The 25,900-nt window shown below is 41.4% G+C and overlaps 1 protein-coding gene across 1 annotated transcript; it reads right to left on the reverse strand.

The window, feature by feature from the left end:
* Window positions 1-5,320: 5,320 nt before the first annotated feature.
* SoxN (SoxNeuro) lies at window positions 5,321-8,775 on the reverse strand. The gene has a single exon (XM_068303164.1). The coding sequence runs from the start codon at window positions 7,805-7,807 to the stop codon at window positions 5,963-5,965; it is 1,845 nt and encodes a 614-aa protein (XP_068159265.1). The 5' UTR covers window positions 7,808-8,775; the 3' UTR covers window positions 5,321-5,962.
* Window positions 8,776-25,900: the final 17,125 nt, after the last annotated feature.

A 25,900-nucleotide genomic window follows, 5' to 3' on the forward strand; every position in this document is an offset into this window, starting at 1 on the left:
AAAGCAAACCACAACTACTAGGAGGGATCCGTTCCGGAGACGATAAAAATGCAAAATTATAATTAGACACCGATTAGCAATTGGTACGAGACTGAATGCCAGATTGCGCATTTTATGCAGGTTCTGAAATCCAAAACTATGCGGGTGATACGAAAGAGGATGGATGGGAACACTGCAAAAGGGAGATAGGCACAAAAACAGTGAAAGACGAGAATGGGAAAGGGAGGGGGAAAGTTAGGGAATACCAAGAATCACTATTTTCTACTGGGGAGGAAGTATTATGCAGATAAACTTGAAATTTAACAACCTGTTGCCTGATTTTCTGGATTTTCACTGTCGTTTTTGGCTTAAGTCCCGGTCGGAGCAGGCCAGGCCAGAATTTTATTGGTGATTATGATAATATCCATTGTTTCGTTTTGGGCATTTATTGTTTTTGCATTATCCAGTGCCCAGAGCTCAATGTTATTGTAGCCTCTGGCGAACGGGGGGAGAGGGAGAAGGGACCTCAGCATCCGTTTAAGGATTTGCGAGGCGTGGATTTTAGAGGTTCATTACCGTTCCGTACCGTCTACCTGTCTATTGTATTTTCACAGTATTCTTTCCTTTCCTTTCCTGGGTTTTTCCCACTTGTGCATGGCAGGTGTCAATCCAGGTCGCTCTCGGGTCGCCAGGCAGTCTGACAATTTGCATGTGTTCCTCACCTCTGGAGGTGTTTGTCTCTCATAAATCAATATTCGACTGACTGCTGACTGACTAACTGGAGCCCATCGATCAATTTGGATCTATGAATTCCTTACGCATGCCACACATCCATCAACAATTTATGCTTTTAATATTTTTCAGTTTGAAAATATGTTGGAATCGGTGTTCAGCGGAAGGCTAGTGACGGGACGGGGGGGGCGAGGAGTGTCCCACAGCTAATTGGATTTTTGTCAACTAATCCGATTTGCTTATGTTACAGAAAAGTCTACGAAAACACGAAACAAGCCCAACTTCCCCAGATTGGTTACAGTTTTGGGCTTATTGAGTCAACTTGACTTTGTTAACCTAGTTTTGAAATGTGTCAGGCCCTTTAGGTGGCCGCGGCAGGGCCACCGACTGGCCACCTCCACCCCGCCCAAATTTGTTATGTTTTGGCCATTTGTTTGCCAACTTGGCTATTGTTAAAGTTTAATTAGTTGGCTAGTTCTCGACTGCAGTACATCTGATTGTTGTTTGGGACTCTGACTCCCATTGCCAAAGATTTTGCATTCGTAATTGAAGGTTGTCGTCTGACCATTAACCAAACAATGTTTCCACTATCATAAGACACACATTTCATTCACAAAGAGTCCTTCAAAAATTTAGTAGCTAGAATTAAACAAAGCATTTCTTAAACTGACGAAAGTTGGTTTAAATGTTGATTAAGGTTATTAAACTATATCAGTTTCTTTTACAGAAGATTTCGCGGTCTGAAGTATATAGTTTACGAAACTCTATCATAAGCTTCCAGAAATTTTGTAGTTTTAGAAATTCTAATCATGATCAATTTCAATACATATACAGTCATATAGTTAAGGTATTGTCAATTTTCATTATTCTACTTAAAGTATTGAAATTTTTCAAGATATTTTGTGGATGGGGTCATAAAACTCCCGAATGTTTGTCTAAGTCTGATAGTCGAGGAGAATAATATAAGTTATATTCAATGTTAAGCAGAATAACTAAACGTTTCAGTATTAAATAAAAAAAAACTCTCACGATCAATAGCAGCCGATGACTCAGCCCTCTTGCAGGTTTAAAAAATCAAGCACCTGTCGGACAGAAATTATCAGAAATTATTGCTAAACACGGGACTTGGCTTTAATTTTAAAGGCAATAAAGAAAGAATTGTCCCAATAACCTGCTTATTGCTCCGAATTAAAGATACCCTACACCATGTGGGAGTCATATGCACAATCAAATACATGAATGACTGAACTGAACTGATTGATATTCATAGGAATTTGCAGTAGGGGAAAAGGTTGACCAACTTGAGCTGCCGATTAGGACAGCTTCAATATACTTCGCCACACGATGAGTACAGGGTAATGCCTTGAACGTCATCTGACTTCGATTAATTTTCTCACTGATTGCAACAAATGGCAGCAATGGCAGGGTAGTAAAGCCAAATAAGCTAGTAAATAAAATAGAACGAAATTTTAAAGCTAATTAGAAGTAAAAACCACAAGGCAAACACAGCTGAACGATGACAAAAGCAAAACAAAACACACACGAAAAAACCAAAAATAAAATATAAATCCAACTCCAACAAAACGATCTCTGGCAATTTGCATGTCAAACGAACTCAGGCGCTCGAACGCTCTTCGATTTGTATCTCTTCTTTTTCACATTGCAGCTCACAAATGACACCCATAAAACATGTATCCATATAGCCAACATTTCTGTGGACAGAGCCTCAGCTTCTCACGTTTCGACAGCAGGCCTCAAAATCATCAAAGATCAAGATCAGCTTATGAAAATCAATGCAAAATTACGACAAATGCAAACTCGGTTTCGTTTCGTTTCGTTTTGTCTTTTGTTCGTCTTGGTTTTATATCCAACATATTTTTAATGAGCCTCTTTATGAACTATTTTGTGCATAGATATGAGAGTTGGCCATACATTCGAAAAGATCTGAAAACCAAACAGATCCATCACATCGGGAAACCGACCTAGCGATACCCTCTAACAAGACCCTCATAGGGTCTAGTGCCTATACACAAAGTAAGAAAGCCGTAGGACATATCCCTTAAGGAATTCGATTAGATCGAGATATATATAATATCTGTATGGGTTCAAATCTTTCGAGAAAATACTCAGTATTTATTAAATGCTAAAACAATATGTTTTCTAAGAAGGTTTTTTAAATCAATACTTATCGTACACATCTCGGATGATCTGAGTTTGGAACCAAATGAATGAGAAGTCTATTAAATATTTTGATTTAGCGACTTAAATATATATATCGCTATATCGTTAACCAATTTATTTAATTTTGTTTGAAGAAATATTCATTTAGAGGCGTACAGGTTTTTTTTTTTTTAATTATAAAAATGTTTGAAAAATTTATGACAGCAATGAAAAGGTGGAAATTGAAAGGGAGAGAAAAAAAAAAAAAACATTTTAATTGAAAATATTTACCACAAAAAGCTTTCATTTCAATTAATTTCCTTGTGCGGCAAATGGCATTTATGAAAATTATTATAATCAGCAACAGAATGGCATCAGCAGCAACAAAAGTAATAAAATAATAATAAATAAAGTAGAGTAAACTGTGTATAATATTTACACATAATAAAGTTTTGTTTTCAGCGTTCCCCCACTCTCTGCCTCCCCGTCTGCCCTCTCTTGGGGACCAACTGGCTCTTTGAATTTGCAATTTTCATTAATAATACATATCATAATTTTTTACGAGTTTTATTTGGGTTTGCGTGGGTTTTGTGATGTGGATTAAAGCATAAATTAGCCGTTCAGAGTAGATATCAAAGATTGGATGGATAAGGTCATTAAAGACGGAGACAGATAGACATAGTGAGCGGGGCAGATAGGCCATAAAAGTGACTGGAAAACTATATTTAATATGTATCTATAAATATTTGTGACTGGTCAAGGGTTGCTTGGCATGTGACACCCTGTATCAACATTTGTAAACATCATGATCTAGATTTGTTCATTACTCTAACTCTACGACAGTGTCAGCAACAAAGCTCCACCTTCCGGTCACGAAAATTAGATACAATCAATGACAAAATGCAGTTTCCAGATGACATTATAATAATACCAATTTCCATTACAGATGTCAATCTGACATATGCAACTATAGAGTATCACCTGAGCTCAATATTCTGAGCTCATATTTTAGTTCTTCAAACGAAGTGCAGATCCATTCGGTTGGGTAAATTCGAAAAATAGTAAATATGGGAATTCCCATTTTGGATTCCAAACTCTAAACTGCGTATAATTAGGTTGACGAACATGTAGAATTTCAAGATAATGTGTAAACGTTTCTGTTGACAATTTTTGTTGTCTTTTGATCGAGTTTGGGCCAAGTTTATACAACTTGTTAATGACGTTCATTAAATGCTAGAAGATTTTATGATTAGTGAATTCGATGTTTCGTTACTCGGATGAAATCACCTCTAAATTCTGACGGAACTAAATGGGTACCATAAAAAAGCAGCCAATAAATCTCAAATATCAACTTGCATTTCAACTTTGTTTTTTTTTTTTTTTTTTTTGTGTTTTCGTTGATATCTTTGGCAATATTTTCGATTATGAAACCTTGAGAGCCAAGTAGAAAATTTACATTCATAAAGTTTTTATTTCGAAAAATGATGTTAAACGAGTGTGGAGTATCCACATATACATATGTATGTATGTTTGTTTGGAAAAGTTGTATCTCTCTCTCTCTCTTTTTGGCTTTGTTTTTGGAGTCCCTCAACTGAAAACCCCAATTAGAATCAAAGGGAAAAGAAAGATTTGTCTGGTTTTTATATTTTTTGTAAAGATTTTTCTTTTATTTTTTTTTTTTTTTTTTTGCGGATTTTTGTGGCTTTTTATTTTTGTTTGGTTGTTGTTGTTTTTTTTTGTTTCTGTTTAAAGAGCTTGGCAATTTATTGTTGTTGTTGTTGTTGTAGCTGATGCCCTAGCTCCATGTTATACGTTCACATTTTTCTTTCAATTAATTTTGTTTTTACTAAATTTTCTTTAGGTTTACTAACATTTTTTTATTTGTTAATTGTAGATTCTTGCCTTGTTCTCTTCTGTTCGACTTCCTCTCTCATATAGATAATAATTAATACAATACAATTATTCTCAGTGTGTTTGTGTGTGTTTTGTATTTGTTGTATTTTCTTTTTCGTAAGCATAATTAATAATTAAATTGTTGTTTGTTTGTTGGTTTTTTTTTTTTTTTGTTTTGTTTTGCTTTTTATATAATAGATAATAATTATAATTACTTAATACATTAAGAGAATTTATATAAAAAAGAATGTGTTTTTTTTTTTTTTTTTTTTGCAGCATTTCATATAAGAATTCCTTTTCTTCTTCTTCTATTTCATCCAATGTGAACGCACAGATTAATTAATATATATTCTTGTTGTTACTTTGTACAGAAAATTTTTGAAATAACGGAAAAACGAAACGAAATTAAACGAAATTTTTGTTTTTTTTTTATGTTTTTTGTTTAGTATTTGCAACAATTTCTTGGTATCACACAATTGTCGTATAAGTAGATGTACTCGTAGAATGGGGAATGCAAAGTGGAATGATTTTCATTTCTTGTCTCTGGGTTTTAATCTTTTTCGTGGTACAACAGTGCGTAGGCTTAGAATTAAATTATTTCCGATTTAATTGTAGTTACACTTAATTGCTAGTTACTAAATTAGTTTGCTTAGAAACTAAAGCTAAAACTTTGTGTGTTTCATTTCGAGGAGAGCCCAAACTGGTGGAAGGATCGACCAGTCGGAAGTCTCTCCCGTTCGGTTCTTGTTAAATTAAATATGTCTAGGGCGAGGGAGGGTACGGGGAAAGGGATCGACGGATGGGGGGGAGGGGAAGGGTGTTCTAGTTAATATTTTCAATAATTTACAATGTGGATATATCCAGGAGACCAGCAGCACTGCCCACAACTGTGTCATGACCAGGATGATGATGATGGTAATGGTGATAAAGCTGATGATGTTGCTGGTGTTGCTGCTGCTGTTGCTGCTGATGGAGCTGTTGCTGCTGGTAGTGAAGGTTTTGCTGTTGGTAGTGAAGATGTTGCTGCTGCTCCTGATGCATGTCCAGCATGCTGGCCGTGGCAGCCGAGGCGGACGACGACGACGAGGAGGCGGCGGATGTGGACAGCTGAAAAGCAGCAGATGCCAAGGCGGGTGAATGCGCGGCTGTATGGCCACTGGAATGCGCCGAGGAACGACCCGACCCCGAGGCCGTTGGACTAGGCCGGCCATTGAGCAACTGTTGCTGTTGCTGTGCTGTTGCCGTCGGCATATAGCCGCTGACAGTGGCAATCGACGACGGCGGCGGCGGTGTCAGGCTTCCGTAGGCGCTGGCCATTTCTCACATATGTGCCAGGGGGAGCCATTGCTCTCAGCGATTGCTGATGCAGTTGATGTTGCTGTTGCCCCAACTGCTGTTGTTGCTGATGCTGTTGTTGGCCCAGTTGCGGTGGTTGCTGTTGATATTGCTGTTGTTGCTGATGCAGATCGGGAGAGCCTGTTGTCTGATAATGGAGCAAATGTCGCTGCTCATCCGGCAGATGATACATGTTCATCAGATGATTCAGCTCACTACCGGCTGTGGTTGCCCCTGTCGGTGCTGTTGCCGACGTCACATACTCCCGCTTCATAATATGATTGTTATTGTTGTTGTTGAGCGCTATGGCACTGGGACTGGGCGAGACGGGTTCCGACTTGATGCTCGAATCGCTGGGACTGTGGCTCTGGCAGGAGACTTGTCCTCCGCCGCCACCGCCGCCGCCGCCGTAGGGCGTGGGTGAGGCAGGTTGCTGATGTAGGCTGCTGGCGCCGTAGGGGGAGGGGGAGCCGGGTTGCTGTAAGCTGCTGCCATAAGGCGAAGTCTGTCCTCCGGACACTGTGCCGTACATGGCATAGCCGTTATTGTACATGTGTCCCATGTCGTACCGCTGGGCATAGTGCTGACCCATATACTGCGACTGATACGCCGCCGCTCCAGCGGGATCGGCGTGCATCATGTAACCATTAGGCATATAACCATTGGGCGCATTCATCTGGTACATATCCTGGCGAGCCGCTGCTGCTGCGGCCGCCGCGGCAGCTGCTGCCGCTGCACTGCCACCACCACTACCGCCACCGCCGCTGCCATTCAGTGACTGACTTTGTCCTTGACCCTGTCCGCGAGTGGGAGTTACTGGCTCACCGCCCGGGCCCACAGATCCTCCTCCCGGAACACCGCCTACTGCTTGGCCAGGCATCAGACCTCCCATTGGATATTTCTCCTTGGTCTTGGTCAGGGTTTTGGTCTTCCGTCTCGGACGATACTTGTAATCTGGATGCTCCTTCATATGCACAGCTCGCAAGCGTTTGGCCTCGTCAATGAACGGACGCTTCTCGGCCTCGGACAGATCCTTCCACTGGGCACCCAAACGCTTCGAGATCTCAGAGTTGTGCATCTTTGGATTATCTGAGGCCATTTTCCTGCGCTGACCCCGGGACCAGACCATAAATGCATTCATCGGCCTTTTCACGCGATCGGCGTGCTGCTGATTCTTGTTGGCCGTGGCACTGTTATTATTGTTGTTGCTCCCGGTCATACTGCTCAGAGCAGAGCCGGCGGCCAAATGTGTGGGATGCTGCGACGGCTGCTGTTGCTGGGAGTGCTGCTGGGAATGCTGCTGATGGCTGACGGGCGACGTCATATGATGACTGCCAATGCTGCTCTGGGTGGGACTCAGTTCGCTGGAACTGTGGAGCGGAGAACTTTGCTGTTGCTGTTGTTGTTGCCCCACCTGGCCTCCATTCAGAGTGCTGGCCATACTGGACTGCAGAGAACTCAATGGATTTGTGCCATTCAATCCATTCGGACTCTGGCTAGCCGCTATGTGGGCGCCCATGTGATGATGGTGATGATGATTGTGATGGCTCAGCTGTGAGTGGGTGAGATGCGATTGTCCCAGGTTCATCAGCGGCGCCAACGCCGAGTACGGGGATGCGGCATGGCCATGCAGGGCAGCGCTGGCATGATGCGGCGGCATAGTGGCATGCAAAATGCCGCCCTTCATATCTGCCTCCATGGTCAGCATGTCCACCAGTGTTGGATGTGTGTGTGTGTGTGTGTTAATATAGGCTCTTTAGCTGGAGCAGGAAACCGTGAACATACGAGAGATGGTCGTAATAAACGGTTAAAGGCTTCTATTGAACTAATAGATTGGTTTTGGATCTGCTCCTTCGATTAAATCCTTTTGGTCGAATTCCACAATTACGCAAATGTCGTGAAAAGAAGCTGTTGGATACCTTTATCTTGGGGCCTCTTCCGAACACTTTCTTGCATATCGGCTTTAACACATTCTCTTTGTATTTAGATTTCTGTTTGGATATTTTTGAACATTTTTTGGGAAACCATGTTGCACTTCTTATAAACTGTTTTACGATTGTATAACTTCTATTTGTAGATTTTTGTAGGCCAACTTCGTTTTTACTTTTTCTACTTTGTTTCTTTTCTCTCTTTTCTTTTTGGCAGTTTACACTTGAAACAGCTGGAAATTGCGTTGTTTCCAATGTCACGAATTTCTATTTGTTTTAAAAACACTTGAAATTTACCGCGTCGCGAAATGTCGTTTTTAGTGCTGCTGATGATGATGATTGTGTGTGTACATAGGTGTGTGTGTGTGTGTGTGTGCGAAAGAGTGTGTGTAGTATCTAGTAGTAAGTTCAGTTCTTATTAATTCTTTTTTCTTTTTCTTGTTTTTGTGGTTGGCAAAAATCAGCGCGCCGAAAAAAATACCTCCACACTACACGGAATTGAGCACCTTTCTGTTTCTCCGTCCCAAGTGAAATACAGGCGAAACCTGTTCAAGATGCGCTGCGAGATGACGAGCACGAACGGGAACGGTAACGAGCCGAGACGAAACGAAACCGAAGCGAGGCAAGGTGAGGCCGTTGCGTTGCGTGCGCGCGTGTGCTAACAACTGCGAATACGAGAGTCGAATGAGAGACTGACTGTCGCTGGAAATGCTGACAAGCATAGACGGGCAGAGACAGGATGGCTAGAAAAACGAGTCTCTGTCTGTGTTTACGTTTCTTCGCGTTTGTGTGTGTGTGTGTTTGGGTTTGTGTGCGCGCGCTTGTTCGTTCGTGTGAGTATGTGTGTCGGCATTTGCAAACCAGTTTCGATGAGTGGCCTCGGCGTCTCAGGCGGCCAGAAAGAGACGACTAGCTGGCCCTCGCTGCTTATGCTAATAAATCAAATATAAACGCACTGCCTCTGTCTGACTCGAGTGTGTGTGTTGGTATAAGGGACTGGGTTGGATTTTGCGCAGCCGGCAACGCCAATCAACGAATGGCCCGAGCAGACTGGCGATATACACACGTCTCGCTCACTCGCGTTATATCGATCTGCGGTGACTCTGCCATAAAAATGTCGCCGTTTTATGGGAAGCGCTGTTGCCGCACTTCACTCTGCACTCGCACCGCTTCGAATCGAATCGAGCCTTGTCTGTAGGAATTTTGCGCTAGATAAATTTTAGCTTTAAACATGGCCGACCCGAAGGAATTGGTGGTGGACAGGCAGGGGAAGGGGTCAGCAGGCGGGATGGCAAGCTGGCACTCACTGGCGCTGCCAGTGTTTGTGGCGTATTTACCGTTAGCACGCGTCTCACGCGCATAGTTTTTTTCGGGAGCCTCTGGGTTTCTTTTTTTTTCTCCTCTTTTGCCTTCATTTTGTTTTTGCTCATGTTTTTCTTTTTCTCCTCTGCTCTTCTTATTAACCTAATGGGTTTGCCAAGGTAGCAGGCGTCAGGAACGGCATCACCAGCAGCAGCAGTTGGAAAATTTATTAAGCAAGTGCATTGCAGTAACTGACTACGAAAATGTATCTTTTAGTATGTACATCCACACATACATAGATAGATACGTATGAATCTTATTGTACATATGAGCTTGGCTTTGATGTGGTCTCGAATGTGTGTGTATCCATTTGGATCTGTGTGTGTGTGTGTGTGTCGGTATTGTTTTAGGCCGCGAGGTTTTTGGCGCAGATTCTTTCCGAGTAATATTTGGATGCCTTCTACATTAGTTTTAGGATTTTCATTAGCACAAAGTGATTGGGTTGGGCTGCGGTTAGTCACTCTAATGGGCCCAAGGAAAAGAAAAGAAATGTGACTAATCAAACCGAATGCAAGTCATGTCTAACTAAATTACTAAATTTCTTACTTCCCGGTGTAAGCCACCTCAATGAAATAGTGCTAAACGGAATGGAACGTTCTTCTTACAAATGCTTAAAAAACAAAGTTTGTTTAACTTTCTTTAGGGAAAACCATTAAATCGATATTCCTCATGAAGGTTAAGAATCTTAATCATTTTATGAGATTTAATTGCAAGTCATTAAATGTTTAATTTTCTCCTTTATTAATGAGTTAATATATGTATTAAAGGGGCTCGGCTGTTTAACAAATTTATGACCAATTTGCAAATGATTTTGGCAATGAACAAAGGGAAAGAAGTAAACCGAAAAATAAAAGGCAATAAAAAGAAAGAAACAGAATATAAAACAAACCGAAAACAATGCAAAAACCTGCCCCAGTAACTGACCTACACAATGATGGCAAATGTTAACCGCAAATGTTGGCAGAAATACATACCTCGATGGCTGGAGGGGGGAAGGATGGAGGAATAAGTCGATTCTATTGTACAATGCCAAAATACAAACACAATTCTTCTTCATTATCCATGTACTTGTTGTTGCTATTATTATTGTATGTTTTGCTTTTTGTGTGTGCAGCCATTGATTCTGTTTTCTTTCTTTCTTTCGCTTTTATTATTTCTTCTCTTCAAAAAGGGGGTGGGGAGGGAGCTGTTGCCACTTGAAAAAGAGAAAAAACGATTTGCCATTCAGTTGAAAATGAACAAAATCAAATCCGAGGGCCGGTCTAACTTCTCCTGTGCCGTAGTTTCTATACTCTTGCAAATGAATCATTCCATAAGGAATTTCCAACTATCCGTTTCATTGGGCATTCATCTAAGTGTCCGCATTATGATCTAAAAGGACCATTTAATCCCTAAGAACTATCTTATACTCGATGGTAGGCAATGACCATCTGTGTTCCAGTTGAGTTCATAGATTTCTGGTCGAAATGAATATACCCTTTCTGCGAGAGTAACCAAAACTGAACCGAACCAGAGCAGACCAAACCCAGACTCAGGCCGAGTAGACACTCAGACGTCTTTGTTGTTGTATTTGTGTTTTATGTTTGACGCTTGAGCGTGCTGGGCGCGTGTGAATGAAAAGGAAGCTCAAATACACTCACAAAAAAAGAAAAATACAAAATTGAAAGAAAAAAAACAAAGTCAAGGTCATTGTAAAGAGTTTTAATTGTTCGCACCAAAAAAGAAAAAAAAATTAAATAAAAGTACAAACACGCACACACTCACACACACACACACACACACACACACACACACCCATACATACATATGTATGCAACAATGGCAAAGAGCATTCCAAACAAACATTCGTACATAATAAAAGAAATAAAACCGCAACAGCAGCAACAACGGACAATGGCAGAGAGGCAACAAGAGGAGCAAAAGCCAACAACTACGCCACGAGAGGCTAAAAAGGCAATCTCACAAGTTGCACAAAACATTATTCCACACAATTCACAAGAGTCAAGTCCATAACAAGACAAGTGTTTGGCATAGCAACACATTTGGTAGGTAAATTCGCCCTGAATGTGACCGATAATGACACATTTCAACCAGATACGCACAATTGAGATAAATTACTGAAACTTGAAGTTACATACTCGGATATTTTCATGATAACTTTAATTGCAAGTCACTTCCAGATATTAGCTGTCGCAGATCCTGGGCATCTTTATGGTTATGTTGAAAATTATGTTACAGATGAAATGGAAATCGCTATTCCAATCTTTCTTCACTATCAGATGGCAGCAATTCCCGCAACTCTTTTACACCAATCCAAATAGTTCTGAACTTTGAACTTTTGCCACTTTGGTAAGCCTTCTTATAGTTTTTTTCGTTGCATACTTTTTGCGGCAATTGCGGAGATGCTGTTAACTGTTTTTTGCCAAACTTTCAACTCTAATCTCCAAAAAACCTCTCTATAAATGTTTGCCTCTAACGATTTTTGCCGTTTTGTGAGTTTATCCGTTTACCAACACCAGAAAAAAAGGCTAAAAAAAAACTGCAAAACACTCAACGAGGCGAGAACAAAAAGTGCACAGCGCAAAAAAATACGTATACGACCCGTCTCGACACTTGTAGACGAGAACCCAAACACACACACACACACGCGGGCACACCCACATATAGAAACATATACATATACATACACAGGCAGGCAGGCAGACACAGACGCTATTCAGACTTATTCATTTTACACATTCATTTCCTCATTCAATTCGCAATTGTATACGAAATTTCAATTGTTTGTTGAATGTATTATATGCGTTGTGGCTTTGCCAAAGAGAAAGAGAGACAGACAAATAGACAGAGAGAGAGAGAGTGAGAAAAGGAGAGGATAACATGGTATTGTTGTTGCTCCTGTTGATGTTGATGAAGAACGATGATGATGATGATGATGATGACGCTGTTGAAAATTGCATTGCATGCCAGAGAAGTTCAGTTTCAGTCGAGTCGAGTATGGCAACAGGTTGTTCTAGCTTTTGAAACATGCCAACAACAAACAAATGAATGTATTATGTATCTGTGTCTGTGTATGCGTGTGTGTGTGTGTGGGTATGTCCTGATTGCATGATGATGATAAGCGCGAAGTTCTGGCCATAGAAATTCCGATGAACGTGTTGATGAGTGTGTCTCTAGCATTCATTCATTCACATTCATTCATACCCATTTACAGTGTGTGGTGAGGGTGGCAGAAAAGTGAAAGTCGTCGACATCGTCGTAGTCGTTGTCGTTGTCGTCACCAGGAACAATAAAATGGCATTAGTTTTTGGGCTGAACTTGATGTCAGAGCCATGGAGGCAAACTCTTCTCATCGATTTTATGCGGTCAGCCAAGAGAGAAAAGGATAGAGCTTCAATGAGAACAAAAAGAGTTGAAAAGTGAAAGATGCAAATAATAGAGAATACCATCGTTCTCTGGCTCGCCATGTCCTTCTCCTTTTCTCTCTCACTGGGGCACAACACAATAAAGGAATCCCTTAGCAGACTGGGCGTGTTTATCAGCCAAGACGAACAATACAAAAAAAGAAAACAATATAATATAAAAGGCAAAAGATATTATTTCTTATTGTTATTATCGTTATACTTTTATTCTCTTGTGTGTCATTGAACTTTTTCGCCAGAGAAAAGCAGACGGTGAGACAGAGAGAGAGAGAGGGAGAGGGAACGACGAGTGCAATAAGAAATCAATTCATCAGCGCAGCAAAACAAAACATCCAATTCCAATTGTGCCACAACGAAATGTAGGTTGTCATGATACACCTCAGCCCAGCACGTGGAATATGGCTCACTTCATTGAAATGCCGCAACAGTTGTTACATTGCCATTTCCATTCAATCGGATTCAGGCTGATGTCGATTTTGTTAATCAGCGGAAAACAATTGCCAAAGAACCATTCGCTTAAAACTTGTTTATGGGTGCACCCGAATTCAATATCTAAACGAATTGGAAATATTTTTCATTGCTCTTTTGTTCAGAAGTTCTAGTTGGGCCAAAAATGCTCACGTGGCTTAATTAGTTGAGTCACATCATCAATCGAATATTTAATGACTTCGACAAAGGAGGAAAAAACTGCTAAGACTATATCCGATTCAGTTACAATTGACTTGACTTCATACACCGACGGCACAGACGAGACTTTTATAAACTGCGAGCTCAGTTTTGAGATCGAAAACGTTATGTGTGGTATCCAAAGATAGGAACAACTATTGATTATGAATTCCATTCTGGATTTTATAATAGAACTCTGAGGTAAAAGGGTTTCGAAGGTGGTTTAGAAGTGACAAAATGTTGGCTATCTGAAATCTGTTTAGTCTCTTTGAGGAAAAATCTGACTTCTATATTTTACTGATCCATTACAAAGTAAATTGTATTCGTTTTCTGAGTTCTGCGATTCATGTATAAACAATGTCAATGTCTATCATACAATTGCATTTGGGTAGTTAGATGGTTTCATTTTAATTTGCATTCTACAGACCAATCCCACCATCATCATCTCCATCTTTATCACAATCATCGTCATCACGACATCGCTGGGACTCAGATGTTAAGTGGCAATTGCTCATTTAATATAACTAATCAGATGGGATGGTATCCAAGAAACAAGTCAACAACTTGTCGAGTGAAAAATAAAAGATGAGCATGAAGAAAATCGCTGACAATCGCCATTTCCATTTCCATTTAGTGTATGTCTCTCAGTTGGCGGATATAGCCAATTGCCAGAGCGACTGCAGAGCTTCGTCTGGCCAGTGGTCGGCGTAATTTATCGCATCATTATCATACGTTGCTCCTATGGGCGATGGCGGACTTCGAATTGTGCAGCCATTTAATTCAATTTAAACAAATTTAAAATGCGATCAACTAACTAAGTAGATGACCGGGCGGGCACTTTGCCCTGTGGCAAGAGAGCATCTTGAATAACTGGATATGTATTTGATTATGACAATTGAAATTAAAACTAGAGTGTAGAATGGATGTAAATGCCACAAAACGCGGCACAAAAAGTGATATAAAACATAGCTCAGATGCTAAATAGAGTCACAGGGAATAGCCATTCGCAATGGATATGCATCCATGCGCGTTGCAGAGATTCCTGAATAATCAATTAGATAATCCTTTCCCTTTGCCTCACTCTTTGGCAATGAATTGATGACATCTCGACCATTTACTTAAACCCATTAGCTCTGCTTTGCCCTTCTTCTGTTCACTCGCTTTCAGAACTTTGGTTCCTTTCTTTCGAGTTTTCGCCCTCGAATTGACATTTAAGCAACAAAGTTCGCTTAACCGAGCAAGTGACAAATCGCCAACTTTCAGGCACACAAAAATATAATAACCAGTCCAGTAAGGCTGGCGAAAGGACTTCAGTCCTCTGGCTCTGCTGCGCTGTCGAAAGCGTCAAACTTCTTGAGAAAACTGGTAGGCAAACAGCGGCAGCAACAAGAACTGAGAGGAAGAACCAGCTCCCTGCAGGCGTGAATAAATGAAGTTTGCAAATTGCACCACGCCTGACCACCACCAGAAGCAGTGGCAGTCGCCACTCGCATCCGAGTCGCAGTTGCAATTCTGCCTACATTTCAAATGCAAAACTTTGTCCTCATTACTGGAGGGACGGAGACCGACGGAAGAGAGGAAGGGAGACTCAGGCTGCCTCTGGGTTAAGGCGTTACTCTAGTCCAAGTTATGGCGTCTGTCAAAGTCATTTCGGTTCGGTTCGTTTCGTTCGTTTCGTTTCGCAAAACTTGTCGTCATCCAGTCCAAGTTTTTGCTGTGCAGCCCGGCAGCTGTAGGGTCCAGCATCTGAAGGACAACGAGCCTGAGATGACCGACGACAACAACATCTGCATCTGCATTGGGTCGTGGTCACAACTCACTCCATGCCATCCTCGAAATCCTCTCCTTACAGTGCCGTCCTCGTAGAGTTCAGCTGTCAGCCCGTCTAACAAGTGTCACTGCAAGTTTTTGCCCCTCCTCTGGACTAAAGCTGAACTGGTCTTGGACTGCTACTGGACATACAGATCGGACAGTCCTCTGCTATTGCCTGTGTCTCTGCCTGTGCGTGCTCTGAGTTTTTTGAAAGATTAAAATCTGCAAACAGTTGTCATCCAACGTTTGAAATTCACAAATATTTCATGTGCTTCTTCTGTTGCTCTACCCAAAGGCAGAGCTGGATTGGCAGAGAGGAGGCCAGGCCAGGGACTGGCAGGGCCTTGTTCGGTCGTTTGTTTGGCATTTGCCATTGCCGGCGGCGGCTTTCAGCAGGCTGATTAAATGATTTAAGGTCAGTTGGTTTAAAAACTTTGTCCGGTCTGACAATGAGATTAATAAATAATTACAAAGGATAGGTTTCTAATTCTTAAAGCCCAACTCAAATATTGTTATATGGCAGCAAAATTCAATTCTATGCCAGAAAGAGAATATATGTATGTATTAAAAAGCTAGAAACCCTTCTAAAACGTAGGTCGAAAGGCCAAGTCGATGGCTGAGGGATTTGGATGAACTATTGTGGCTAAGCCCGGGTCATGGTGGACTTTGTCTTATCAGCATATATTGCAATCATTCTGGAACTCATTAGTCAACAAAAAGTGTGAAGAGGACGGGGACCCAGTACACTACCTTGTCGGCCTTTGGCCAATTGGACTTCCCAACGGCACCAACACTATGGTTACTCTTTCATTATCTAAAGACATCTATCTGTAGATGTACTACACTGACCGTTACGGCTCTAATTATATGATATACATATAATAATCTATAATAACATTATGGAATATATTTCAGCATATGAATTCTTCAAATTAGAAAACACAGCTATGATCAAGGAATTTGTATATTTGGCTGATCTGAAGGGTTTCCTTTAGGCAAAAGGCAATCTTTGAAGTAGAAAAAGTTACTAAAGGGTTATGGCCATATTCTGGTGTATTTATTGATTGTTTATTGTTTTAATATTCCACTGATCAAGTTAAATTGTTTAAAGATCACGTCCTAAGGCAAAATAACTAAACGAAACTTGATACTGAGTAACTGATCTCAATATCTCAAAAATCAATTTTCCAAAAGTAATTAAAAATATAATTAAAAATACTTTATAACCCAAATAAATGGATATTTAAACTTGCCATACCTTATGCTTGATCTGTTGAGTAATGCCACGTGTAATCCGGAGACTAGTGAATGGAAGTTACAGCATTTTGACGACACTTTGTATAATTCATAAAGAATGATGCTTCTGATGCTCTGCCAGAGGTTTTGGGTGAAATAATTTATCGTTTGTTTTTGGAAAATCATACAGATTTGCCTGGAGTGACTCCGTCCCCCTCAGTTAGGCATTCGCTGTCTAACCTACATCAAACTTGTCTCGTTTCTTCCCTGCCTGGGCCTAAAAGTACTGCGCAAAAAGCATACCTCCGTATGTAGGTATAGCTCGTCCACATTTGATTAGCTCCACTTTGCCCAAGTCGAAATCGAAATCAGCATAACCAGTTTTGTGCAAAAAGAGTGAAGAGAGAAAAACGAAAGAAAAGAAAAGAAAAAACAATAACTCACATTGGCCCAGCGCCAGGCAGTGTTGGGAATACGTATACACGCTGTGGACCAGCCATTAAAAACTCATCACCGACCAACTGGAATGAGCGCACACAAACAAACATCACATGGAGTTGAGTTGTGGGGTTGTGGCAACACCCCTCACTCGCCCCTCTACCCCTATGCCACTCCTCACTTCTCAGTCGGATTGTGAGTCTCTTCTTTCGAGGGAGTGTCCAAAACATGCGTCGTCGTCGTCATCGTCGTGGTCGTTGTTGTCGTCTGCTCCTCAAACTTCCTACACTCCAGTGCACAGCACATTATCAGCTTTGTATGTATAAGTATACGTTGTGAGTTGCGCCATTTTACTATAGGTACTATATCGGTGCCGGCGACTACGCACATAATTTTATTAAATACACAAATCTTCAGACATTTCGTCGACGACGCCCACAAAATTTACTAAATATTTAAAACCGAACTTCCGCCAGCGAAAAAGGAGGAATGAATTCGCCTGCCGTCATTGTCATTCAAATTATTCTAATTTGCCTGGAGTTAATGCTGGCCCTGGCAAGGGCAGGTTTCTCACGACTTGCCGTAATTACAGATCCCAAGATGGTTGTAAGAACTACGAGAGATCCTGCAAGAAGCGTTTTGCAGCAGCCACGGCCACAGCCTCTGAAGGGTATGCTCTATATATCTGATGATCTTGCGATCTTTGAGATCCTTCTCCTTGGTCTGCGGCTTCAGTTTACTTGTGGATCTAATTGCAAATGAGGCGACCTTTTTTCTCTTCTTTCGTTCTTTCTCTTTGCTGCAATTAATATGGAACCACGACAAGCTAAAGCAAGGGAATTGCCAGAGAGACGGCGGGGAGGGAGGGATGGAGTCTGGGTTTCGGTCGAACAGACTGCCGGAAAAATCTACTCAAGTTACATACAGAGGCCTCTGGTTTGGGCTACGGCTACCATTTTACCCCCTCGCAAAATCATTACTTGGAACAAAATTTGCGTGCCCTAATTGCCAGCTGTCTGTCAGTAAAGACAGATTTTTGGTGCAGTGTATTCCAAACAACGTTTTCTGCTAAATTAGATGGAAATTTTCTACTCATTTTGTGTGTGTGTGTGTACTTTGCATCAAATATAAGCGCCTCTGATTGATCTTGAAATCTTGGTTCGGCCGGCCGAGGGTTGCAGCATAGTTCCCATTAATTGCTAGGGACTTAATGTTTCAACCATAATGGAACGGTCTGTTTCTGTATACAATTACACGCAATCCTTGGCCTTCAGTGGTCCTAGCTAAATGCTATTCTAAACGATGTTTAGACTGCATAATTTCGGAGATCGAAAGATAAATCTTCTGTACAGGTGGTCCATCGTGTGAGCCTGGATTTGATTACTTAAAACTTCTCTAAGAAAGACAGCGAATCAATTTTCCAAGAGTCGACGAATGAAATATATAGATGAAACCAAAAAATATATGCACAATGTTTCAGTTTTGTGTCTTACCTTGTGCTGATAGCCCCAAAGACATTTACAAAGATCTTCACACTTTGATTTCTGTCGTCTCCCCCCACAACGTTTCTGGAGTCTTTTATTCCACCCATTGACCTGTGAAATGTGGCATGCTCCACAGATTAGGGCATTTCATATGCAAATAACCAACCTCAGATCGATAGATCTAAATATGTTGGGGATGAGGCTGCTTTTTATTTGTTAAGTGCCATCACCCCTGTAATTTACAGCTCGTACAGTTAAGACTTTCTGATCATATATCAGAGATTTTATTTGAACTCGAAACTTACATATGTATTTCTCCAGAGATACAAGATATAGCTGGAATATGTATTTAGTATTCGCATAACTTAAATGGGAGTTCAAGAGATTAAAAATGCAAAAACCGTATCTGTATCTATACATAAATTCTCGTTGAAATGTCGAGTTGCCAGTGGGGCTTGTCGCGATATTCATAAATATAAATTAACAGTGAATTCATTAGATCTGCCACATGTGGACATACATTAATAATTCCCGATTATGACTTCATTCATTCAGCATCATTCACCAGCAGCAGCAGCAGCTAAAACACTTTGAGCACTCCAAGACAAAACTAACGCAGCAAAAGAACCTTTTAATGATGGCCATAAATAAGCGTAAAAGAATTTTTTGCCAATGTCGCGCGAAATTAATTTATAATTAGGCAACCTCACGCCGAAACGCGTTGCCTCTCTGGGTGGAGGGCGAACAAAAGTGGACAGTGATTGGAGCATAAATTAGTGGAGACTCTGGACTCCGATGAGGCTAGGAGCGTGAGTGTGAGATTTGTCAAACATAAATTAGACGGGGTCAGTTATCGTACAGTGGTATGAAGTGATGAAAACCGCGTTGAATAACATGAAACATATGAAACTCTAGAATGGCATTAACAAATCGATATTGATAATGATCAGGTCCATACCAAATTCCAGATTACTTTACATTATAGACCAATGTGGTCATTTTGGATGGATAAACCAAGGTGGCTTCGACTACTTCACAGATATGCGCACGCACATTATGTGAACAAAGAACTTGCTGACCGCGTAGCATGTGGCAAGACATTTATTTCGGGGCTCTGGGAGTAGGGCGAAGGGCCAGAGAGATGAACTGCTGCTGCTGCTGCGGTTTCATCTGCAATCTTCAACCCACAAAGTAATAAGCAAAGCCCAACGTTGTCGTCTTTTGCCATTGAAATGCTGTTACAAGTAACAGAAGAGCGAACAATGAACGTGCCAGCCAGCCAGTACGGAACAATAATGCCCAATCCCCTCCATCGTACCGCCTTCATTCCGCCGTCACCACATAGTGGATGTTATTAATATGGCTGCCAATTTGTCGCTGTCGTCCCTTGTCCCTTGTCCAATGTCCCATGTCTTATGTCCATGTCCAACGTGAAGCAATGAAATAAAATGTCTTTGGCTCTCGCTCCCCTCTAAACTGGGGACGGAAAAAGCAAGCTAAAATTGTCGCACTTGGTACGGCTATTTGCCATTTCATTCAATTAAGTTGCAAGACAAATAATACAAATCAAATATATCTATACATACATACATACATATGTATATGGACATATAAACGAGTCTTGTAGGAGCCATTTTCAATTTGCAACGGCAGCAAATCTCGGCGACCTGAAAGGAAATGCACCATCAGCATTTGCATTGAAAGTCTTGAAAGTTGAATCTTTCGCCCGATGAGGCGATGAAAGGTTCCTGGCGTAAATTACCAAAAAATGGCCATTGGCAATTGACACCACCAATAAAATGCTCATCCTCAACATCCGCACGTTCACTCAAGTTCGACAGGCGACTTTTCGCTGAGCCAAGCACTTGTTTTGTTGGCCATTGAAATTCGGTTTCGAGGGGCGAGAATGCCCTCTTCATATGCTGGTACTTGTAGGTGTATAGTGTATACATATATTATCCCGACTTTTGTGTATTGCTACAATTTTATTGTCCACGGTCACCGATTTCGGGCATCTAATTGAAAAAGCGAAATGACGCTAATTTTCTGCTTGACTAAAGCCATTTATTTAAGCTGATTGAAGAGAGAAGCCACACCCTCTTATCTAATGTGGGCCTCAGTTTGATTTGTTGTTTCGATTGAACTTCTGATTACATTATACATAGGCTTGCCTCTTGTCTCAAATTTGAACCAAGAATCAAGTGGCTCTCTTTGTTGTTAGATTTTAAAGGCTTCTCAGCCATTAGATTTTAAATTGATTTATGGGTTATTGATATATAAGTTAACTGACTATTGAGACGACAGTAAGTATTAACATTTAGTTAATTTCTTTTCCATTCCATTCAATGCATAATCACTTTGATTGACTGTCTTCGAGGTGTTTCAATCTTTCAAAGATATGGTTTTCTCTTCGATATATTGAGTAGAGACCGCGTTAAAGTTCATTATGATTGATCTATTAAAATGTATATTTCCATTTGCTTTTAGTTACTTGCTTCTGATTTGTTGCTTTTAATTTCCATCCTCAGTTTTACTCATCTTCCGGTTTAGTATTTTGCTTTTCACTCAATCCTCCTCTGGCTGCTCCCTTCAACAACTTCAATCTTCATTTTTGCGCACTTTCCAAGCAATTTCACCAAGTCAAAACAATAATGGATGGAAAACGATTGGGGTGAGTGTGGGGAATAATAATAAACAGAAAAAATGCGGGAGGGAGGAAAAATTGCAGCAAAATCAATCAAAAATCTCAGACCATTTGCCTTTGAGTCGAAGTAATTTAAAAGCAATCTACGACAAAACAACAAACAAACAAACAACAGGCAAAGATACAGCAAGAGCCAACTTGGTGTGCTCCAATGACGTGGGGTTCGGTCTGTTTGGTGGGGAGGGGGAGCAGCAAGCACTTTGCCTTTAGGTAGCTAACCGAAACCTTCCACCCCGCGCCATCATCAAGTGGGGCACCTCCATCATCCATAAGTAAGCCAAGCACTTTGCCTGAGTAAATGTGCAAATAAGTACAACGCAATGACTTTCAAACTGTATGCCACGCTGCAGCGTGGCAGAGCCCATCCAAGTGCAACGAACGTTTTAAACGTGGAAAACCCTGGGACAGCTAAGGCCTGGCTCGGCTTGGCAAGGGCAGGGCAAAAGCATAAGCATAGCTAGACATATTCATTCCGCTGAGCTCTCGGTGTGCTCTCTGGCATTCGCATTCTATTTTTTGCACATGAGTTATTTTACTTAAGTTCTTGGCTGGATGCAGCATTCTAACGTTGCACTTACTCAAGGCACATGTACCTTATGGGCTGTCAGAAACAGCAACATCCCCATCCCCATCTCCATTGCCTCCTTGCCCCTAAATCCCCCCTCTGAAATGTAACCAAACGTGGCTCGAATGTCAGCAGCAGCCTCAGTGATAGCTGAAGCTGAAGCTGGCGGGGAATGGTTGGACAAGAACCGTTGTTATGCCAGTGCTCAAGTAATCAGTGCTACTGTCGCTTATTGTTTGTCTGTCGTCGTCGTCGTCGTTGTCGGAGACAGAGCAAGAGGAGTCGGAGATGGGAAGCACACTGGTTTCAGTCGTTATGGGCGAAAATAAAAGCGTTTACTCTGTCCCGAAATCGAAAAGTATCCGAAATTGTACCTCACACTTTTGCAAACTCCATAATTCTGCCTTGCATTTTCTTTATTTATTTAGCCTTATAATGAAATCACTTTTTCGATTACATTGAATAACTAACCTGGACACTGTATCTCATTGCGTTGTCTGGGGTCTTTGGCAATGAGTCTTCCTCTTTTGCCTTGGACGTTGTCGTGGCTCCCCTACCCATCGCTTGATGTCACCTTGCTCCGCTTGGATATTTTTTATTTACTTGATTCCATGTGCATATTTATGTACATAGACTCGTTGCGATTTATGGCGGCTGGAAGTGGAAACTCTGGGAGCACTTGCCTGGTAAATTAAGTGCTTATTTGGAGTTTAAGTTGCCTGCAATTAAACATTTTCTTCAAGAGCCTTACATTTGGCCAGTCAGTCGGAGTTCGGAGTAGCATTCAAGGCCCCAATATACTCATACTTACTCAGATGTACTCAGCTAAGTACCTGATGACAAAAAGTTGATAGGGCTCATGGGAGATGTTGTAGAGTTTCAAGTGTAAGTCTTGCGAAAAAAAAAACAAGAAATGCGGAAACAAAAACGTTGAGAACATGGCATTGTTCAAGAGCAGGACCATTAGACATTATGTGAGGGGTGGCAAGGGGCAGGTGAGTATAATTAACAAAAAGTTTTCAGACTTGTTAATGGTAAAAGTCAATTTGTCAATGAGAGAAAATGGAAGACTTCAAAATTAATTGGATAAATCTCTCTTTTCAGATATATGTACATACATACATGTTGGACTTCTTACCATCAGTCTTGACCAGAAGTAATGTTCGGTGGTCCCTCATTCGCATCCCCGTCCACGTCCTTCGACTACATCCCAACGGCATCCTCCATCAACCAATCTCATTCGAGTTAAGTCATAAAAAAATTTAATTACACTCATACATGGCAATGTTTTTTGTGCTCCCAACACACGGAATTCTACACTTAAATCACTGCTAATCCTGTCGAGCATCTGGTATCTGCTTTTCGCATAAATCAAAGTTGGCATAAAATTTCACACCTTGCCTGGTTTTATGATTTCACGCTTAATTTACTGCCCCTGACTTGATCTGAACCTACATGTATACCTTCAAAGCGTTAACAAAACAAAAAAAAAAAGACGAACGAACTTTGCTCACTCCGAAATGACATAGAAATAAAAATTCAATAAAAATTAAGAAATGCGTAAGAGAAGAGAATCCCAGCTGCCCCTGGGCTGCTGGAGGAATCCTTTTCTTTACGGGCGAGAACCAGACAAGACGACGCCAACCCCAAGCGTACCTCCATCCTGGGGTCAACCGTCTTCCTTCTATACCAGAATAAATCGTAAAAGTCTACCTTAAAAAAAATATATATATAAAGTGAAATAAAACAAAAAATCGCTGCCAAGATTTACGACCTAACAATAAATTCACAGCCTCGGGTTAAAGTTGTTAAAGTTAAAGCTAGCATGGGAGTTCAGTAGTTTCGCTTATTGATTCTCTGGGCAGGCAAATCGTTAAGTGCCATAAATTACGCCCACCCATCAGAATTACACTTCCACGCCCACTCCAGCGACACACACACTCACACACACACACACAAACAAATGTGTATCCGTTCCATGAAATTTTCACAAATTTTTTTGTCCCGTTTCGTTTGCGTGTGAAAATGAATTGCATTTTCTTCTGCCGTTGTGCAATTCGTTTGAAGTGCAAAAAATCGATAGACAATAGTTGGAACCAAACCCAACCCAACAATGGGGGAAATGCTACGTTTCTTCCGACTACCTTCGACCAAACTCAAGTGCAGTTGCCGACATTTCGCATTTTCTTCTTTTTATTTCTGTGTAGGTAACTAACTAACTGTTGTTCCTTTTCGGGGTTAAAGGCACTTGTAGCTTCCCGATCCCGATCCCATTCCCATTCCCATTCCCGTTTCAATTGACAATGGTCGATGATGATATACATAAGCAGAGGAACATACAATAGAGCCAACAGGTATTTATTGTATTTGCTCAGGCAGAATATATCCTGCGGCTTGGCATTGTCAGTGATTGCAGTGGCCTCGGGATAGGGTGAACTGCATTCAATGTAGGCCAACTTATTTGGAATACGTACCGTCTCCTTACCTTTTCTCTTCATTTGCTGGGAAATAACTGAACTGGAATTGTGCAAAAGTCGTAAAAGTGTTTATGCGATTCCATCAGTAAGTGTGGGAGTGGGAATTCTAATAAAGACACCAAATAATGGCAATGACTCAATGACTTGGGGGTATGTGAGTACCTAGACTGGTACTCGCTGGGAATCCCACCCATGAATGATTTTTGACGAAGAGCCCTGCAGTCATATTAGCTATTTTAACCCAATTGTTCCTACTTGTTTGACATTTGACATTATAACTTCAGAACCGATAGGCAAGTGTTTCTTTAGACGCTTTGAGCAATGTTCAAAAGAGTGGTTTATTCCTTCTAGTCACTGCCATTGGAGCAGTTGAAAGAAAAGTCCCAACGGAGCAATAAAACATAACAAGTATCCATACGTCCATCTCTCAATTTCTGCAAAGACCACACCATGATGTGAAAGAGGCCTGAGGCGCAGTCTGACGATGATCGATGATGTGCTGTAATGCAGTCAAGATTACCGCCTGTCGTTTAAGTCTTCGAGGTGTGAGGACTAGGCCCAGTCCTGCAGAGGGACTGGGAGACCAGTCTTAATCGATTTGCCCGTCTGGGCAGACAGTGAGGCGACGATTTGGGTTGTGATTAAACTCTGTCATCTCGAACGTAAGACACCAATGGAATGGAACCAGTCGTTATTGCGCAGTTTGGAGTTGGCAGAGAGACGAATTCGGAATTGGTTTTTCCATAAGTAGCAACCCCTCAGGGGACTCAAATTGATAGGCCACCTGGCTGGTTGGCTGGCTGGCTGGCTGGGTAACTGGCTCTCGATGGTCTATAACTTGTTTCTCCAACTCGCATTGTTGCCAACTGCTTTACCGTTTACAATTTCTCGACGTTGTTGTTGTTGTTTGTTGTTTGCCAATTACCAGGAAGCATGAAATTTTTATACCTTCTTTCCTTTCTGTCTGTTGGTATTTCAATTTTCTAATTTCAAAATTTCGTAAACGATATTTGTGAGTTCGGGGCCCTCAAAGTGCCCATTGAAACGCAAAAAATGAAAGATTTTTATCCCCTCTGACAGATTTTACGGCTACACCTTTCCATAGGTATTTAGTCAGCAAATTGATCCTCCTCCTACTACATCACATCCATCCATCCGGGAGGACAAAGCAACATTCCAGCAGGTAGACAACTATTTCACTCTCTCTCTCTCTCTTTTCCCTTCTCTTCTTTCTCTTCTTTCTCTCTCTCTCTCTCTCTCTCTGTCTCTCTCTGCCTTTCACTATAAATGCGCATGGTGCGCAGTTTAATCCTCACAAATCGCCTACAAAGCTGATTGCGCACCAGCACACAGGCACACCTGGCCTTACACAGAGGGGTTGGTCCTGGATCCTGGTTGCTGGGTCCTTGGCCAGCGGTGTCGTGTTTTGTTCTCTGGTAAAATGAAATTTAGATTTTAGCTTCCCTCTCTCCCTCTTTTGCTCTCGTTTTTCTTGTCGCTCACAATATATTTATATTGAGAGCGGCAGTTTCTGAAGGCTTAAGGTGAATTAGAGCGAAAAACACTGTGCCAAAGATTTTGTCGGTCCTGGCTCGGCCTAAGCCGAGGTGACTTGACTTGGCTGCCCGATTGCTTGGTGGTCGCTGGTCGCTTAGAGTCCCAGCCCGATCGGTACTTTTTAAGACTGATGGAAATATAAAATATATT

This window comes from Drosophila tropicalis, unplaced genomic scaffold, assembly GCF_018151085.1.
Source record: "Drosophila tropicalis isolate 14030-0801.00 unplaced genomic scaffold, ASM1815108v1 contig_1009, whole genome shotgun sequence".
Lineage (NCBI taxonomy): Eukaryota > Metazoa > Arthropoda > Insecta > Diptera > Drosophilidae > Drosophila > Drosophila tropicalis.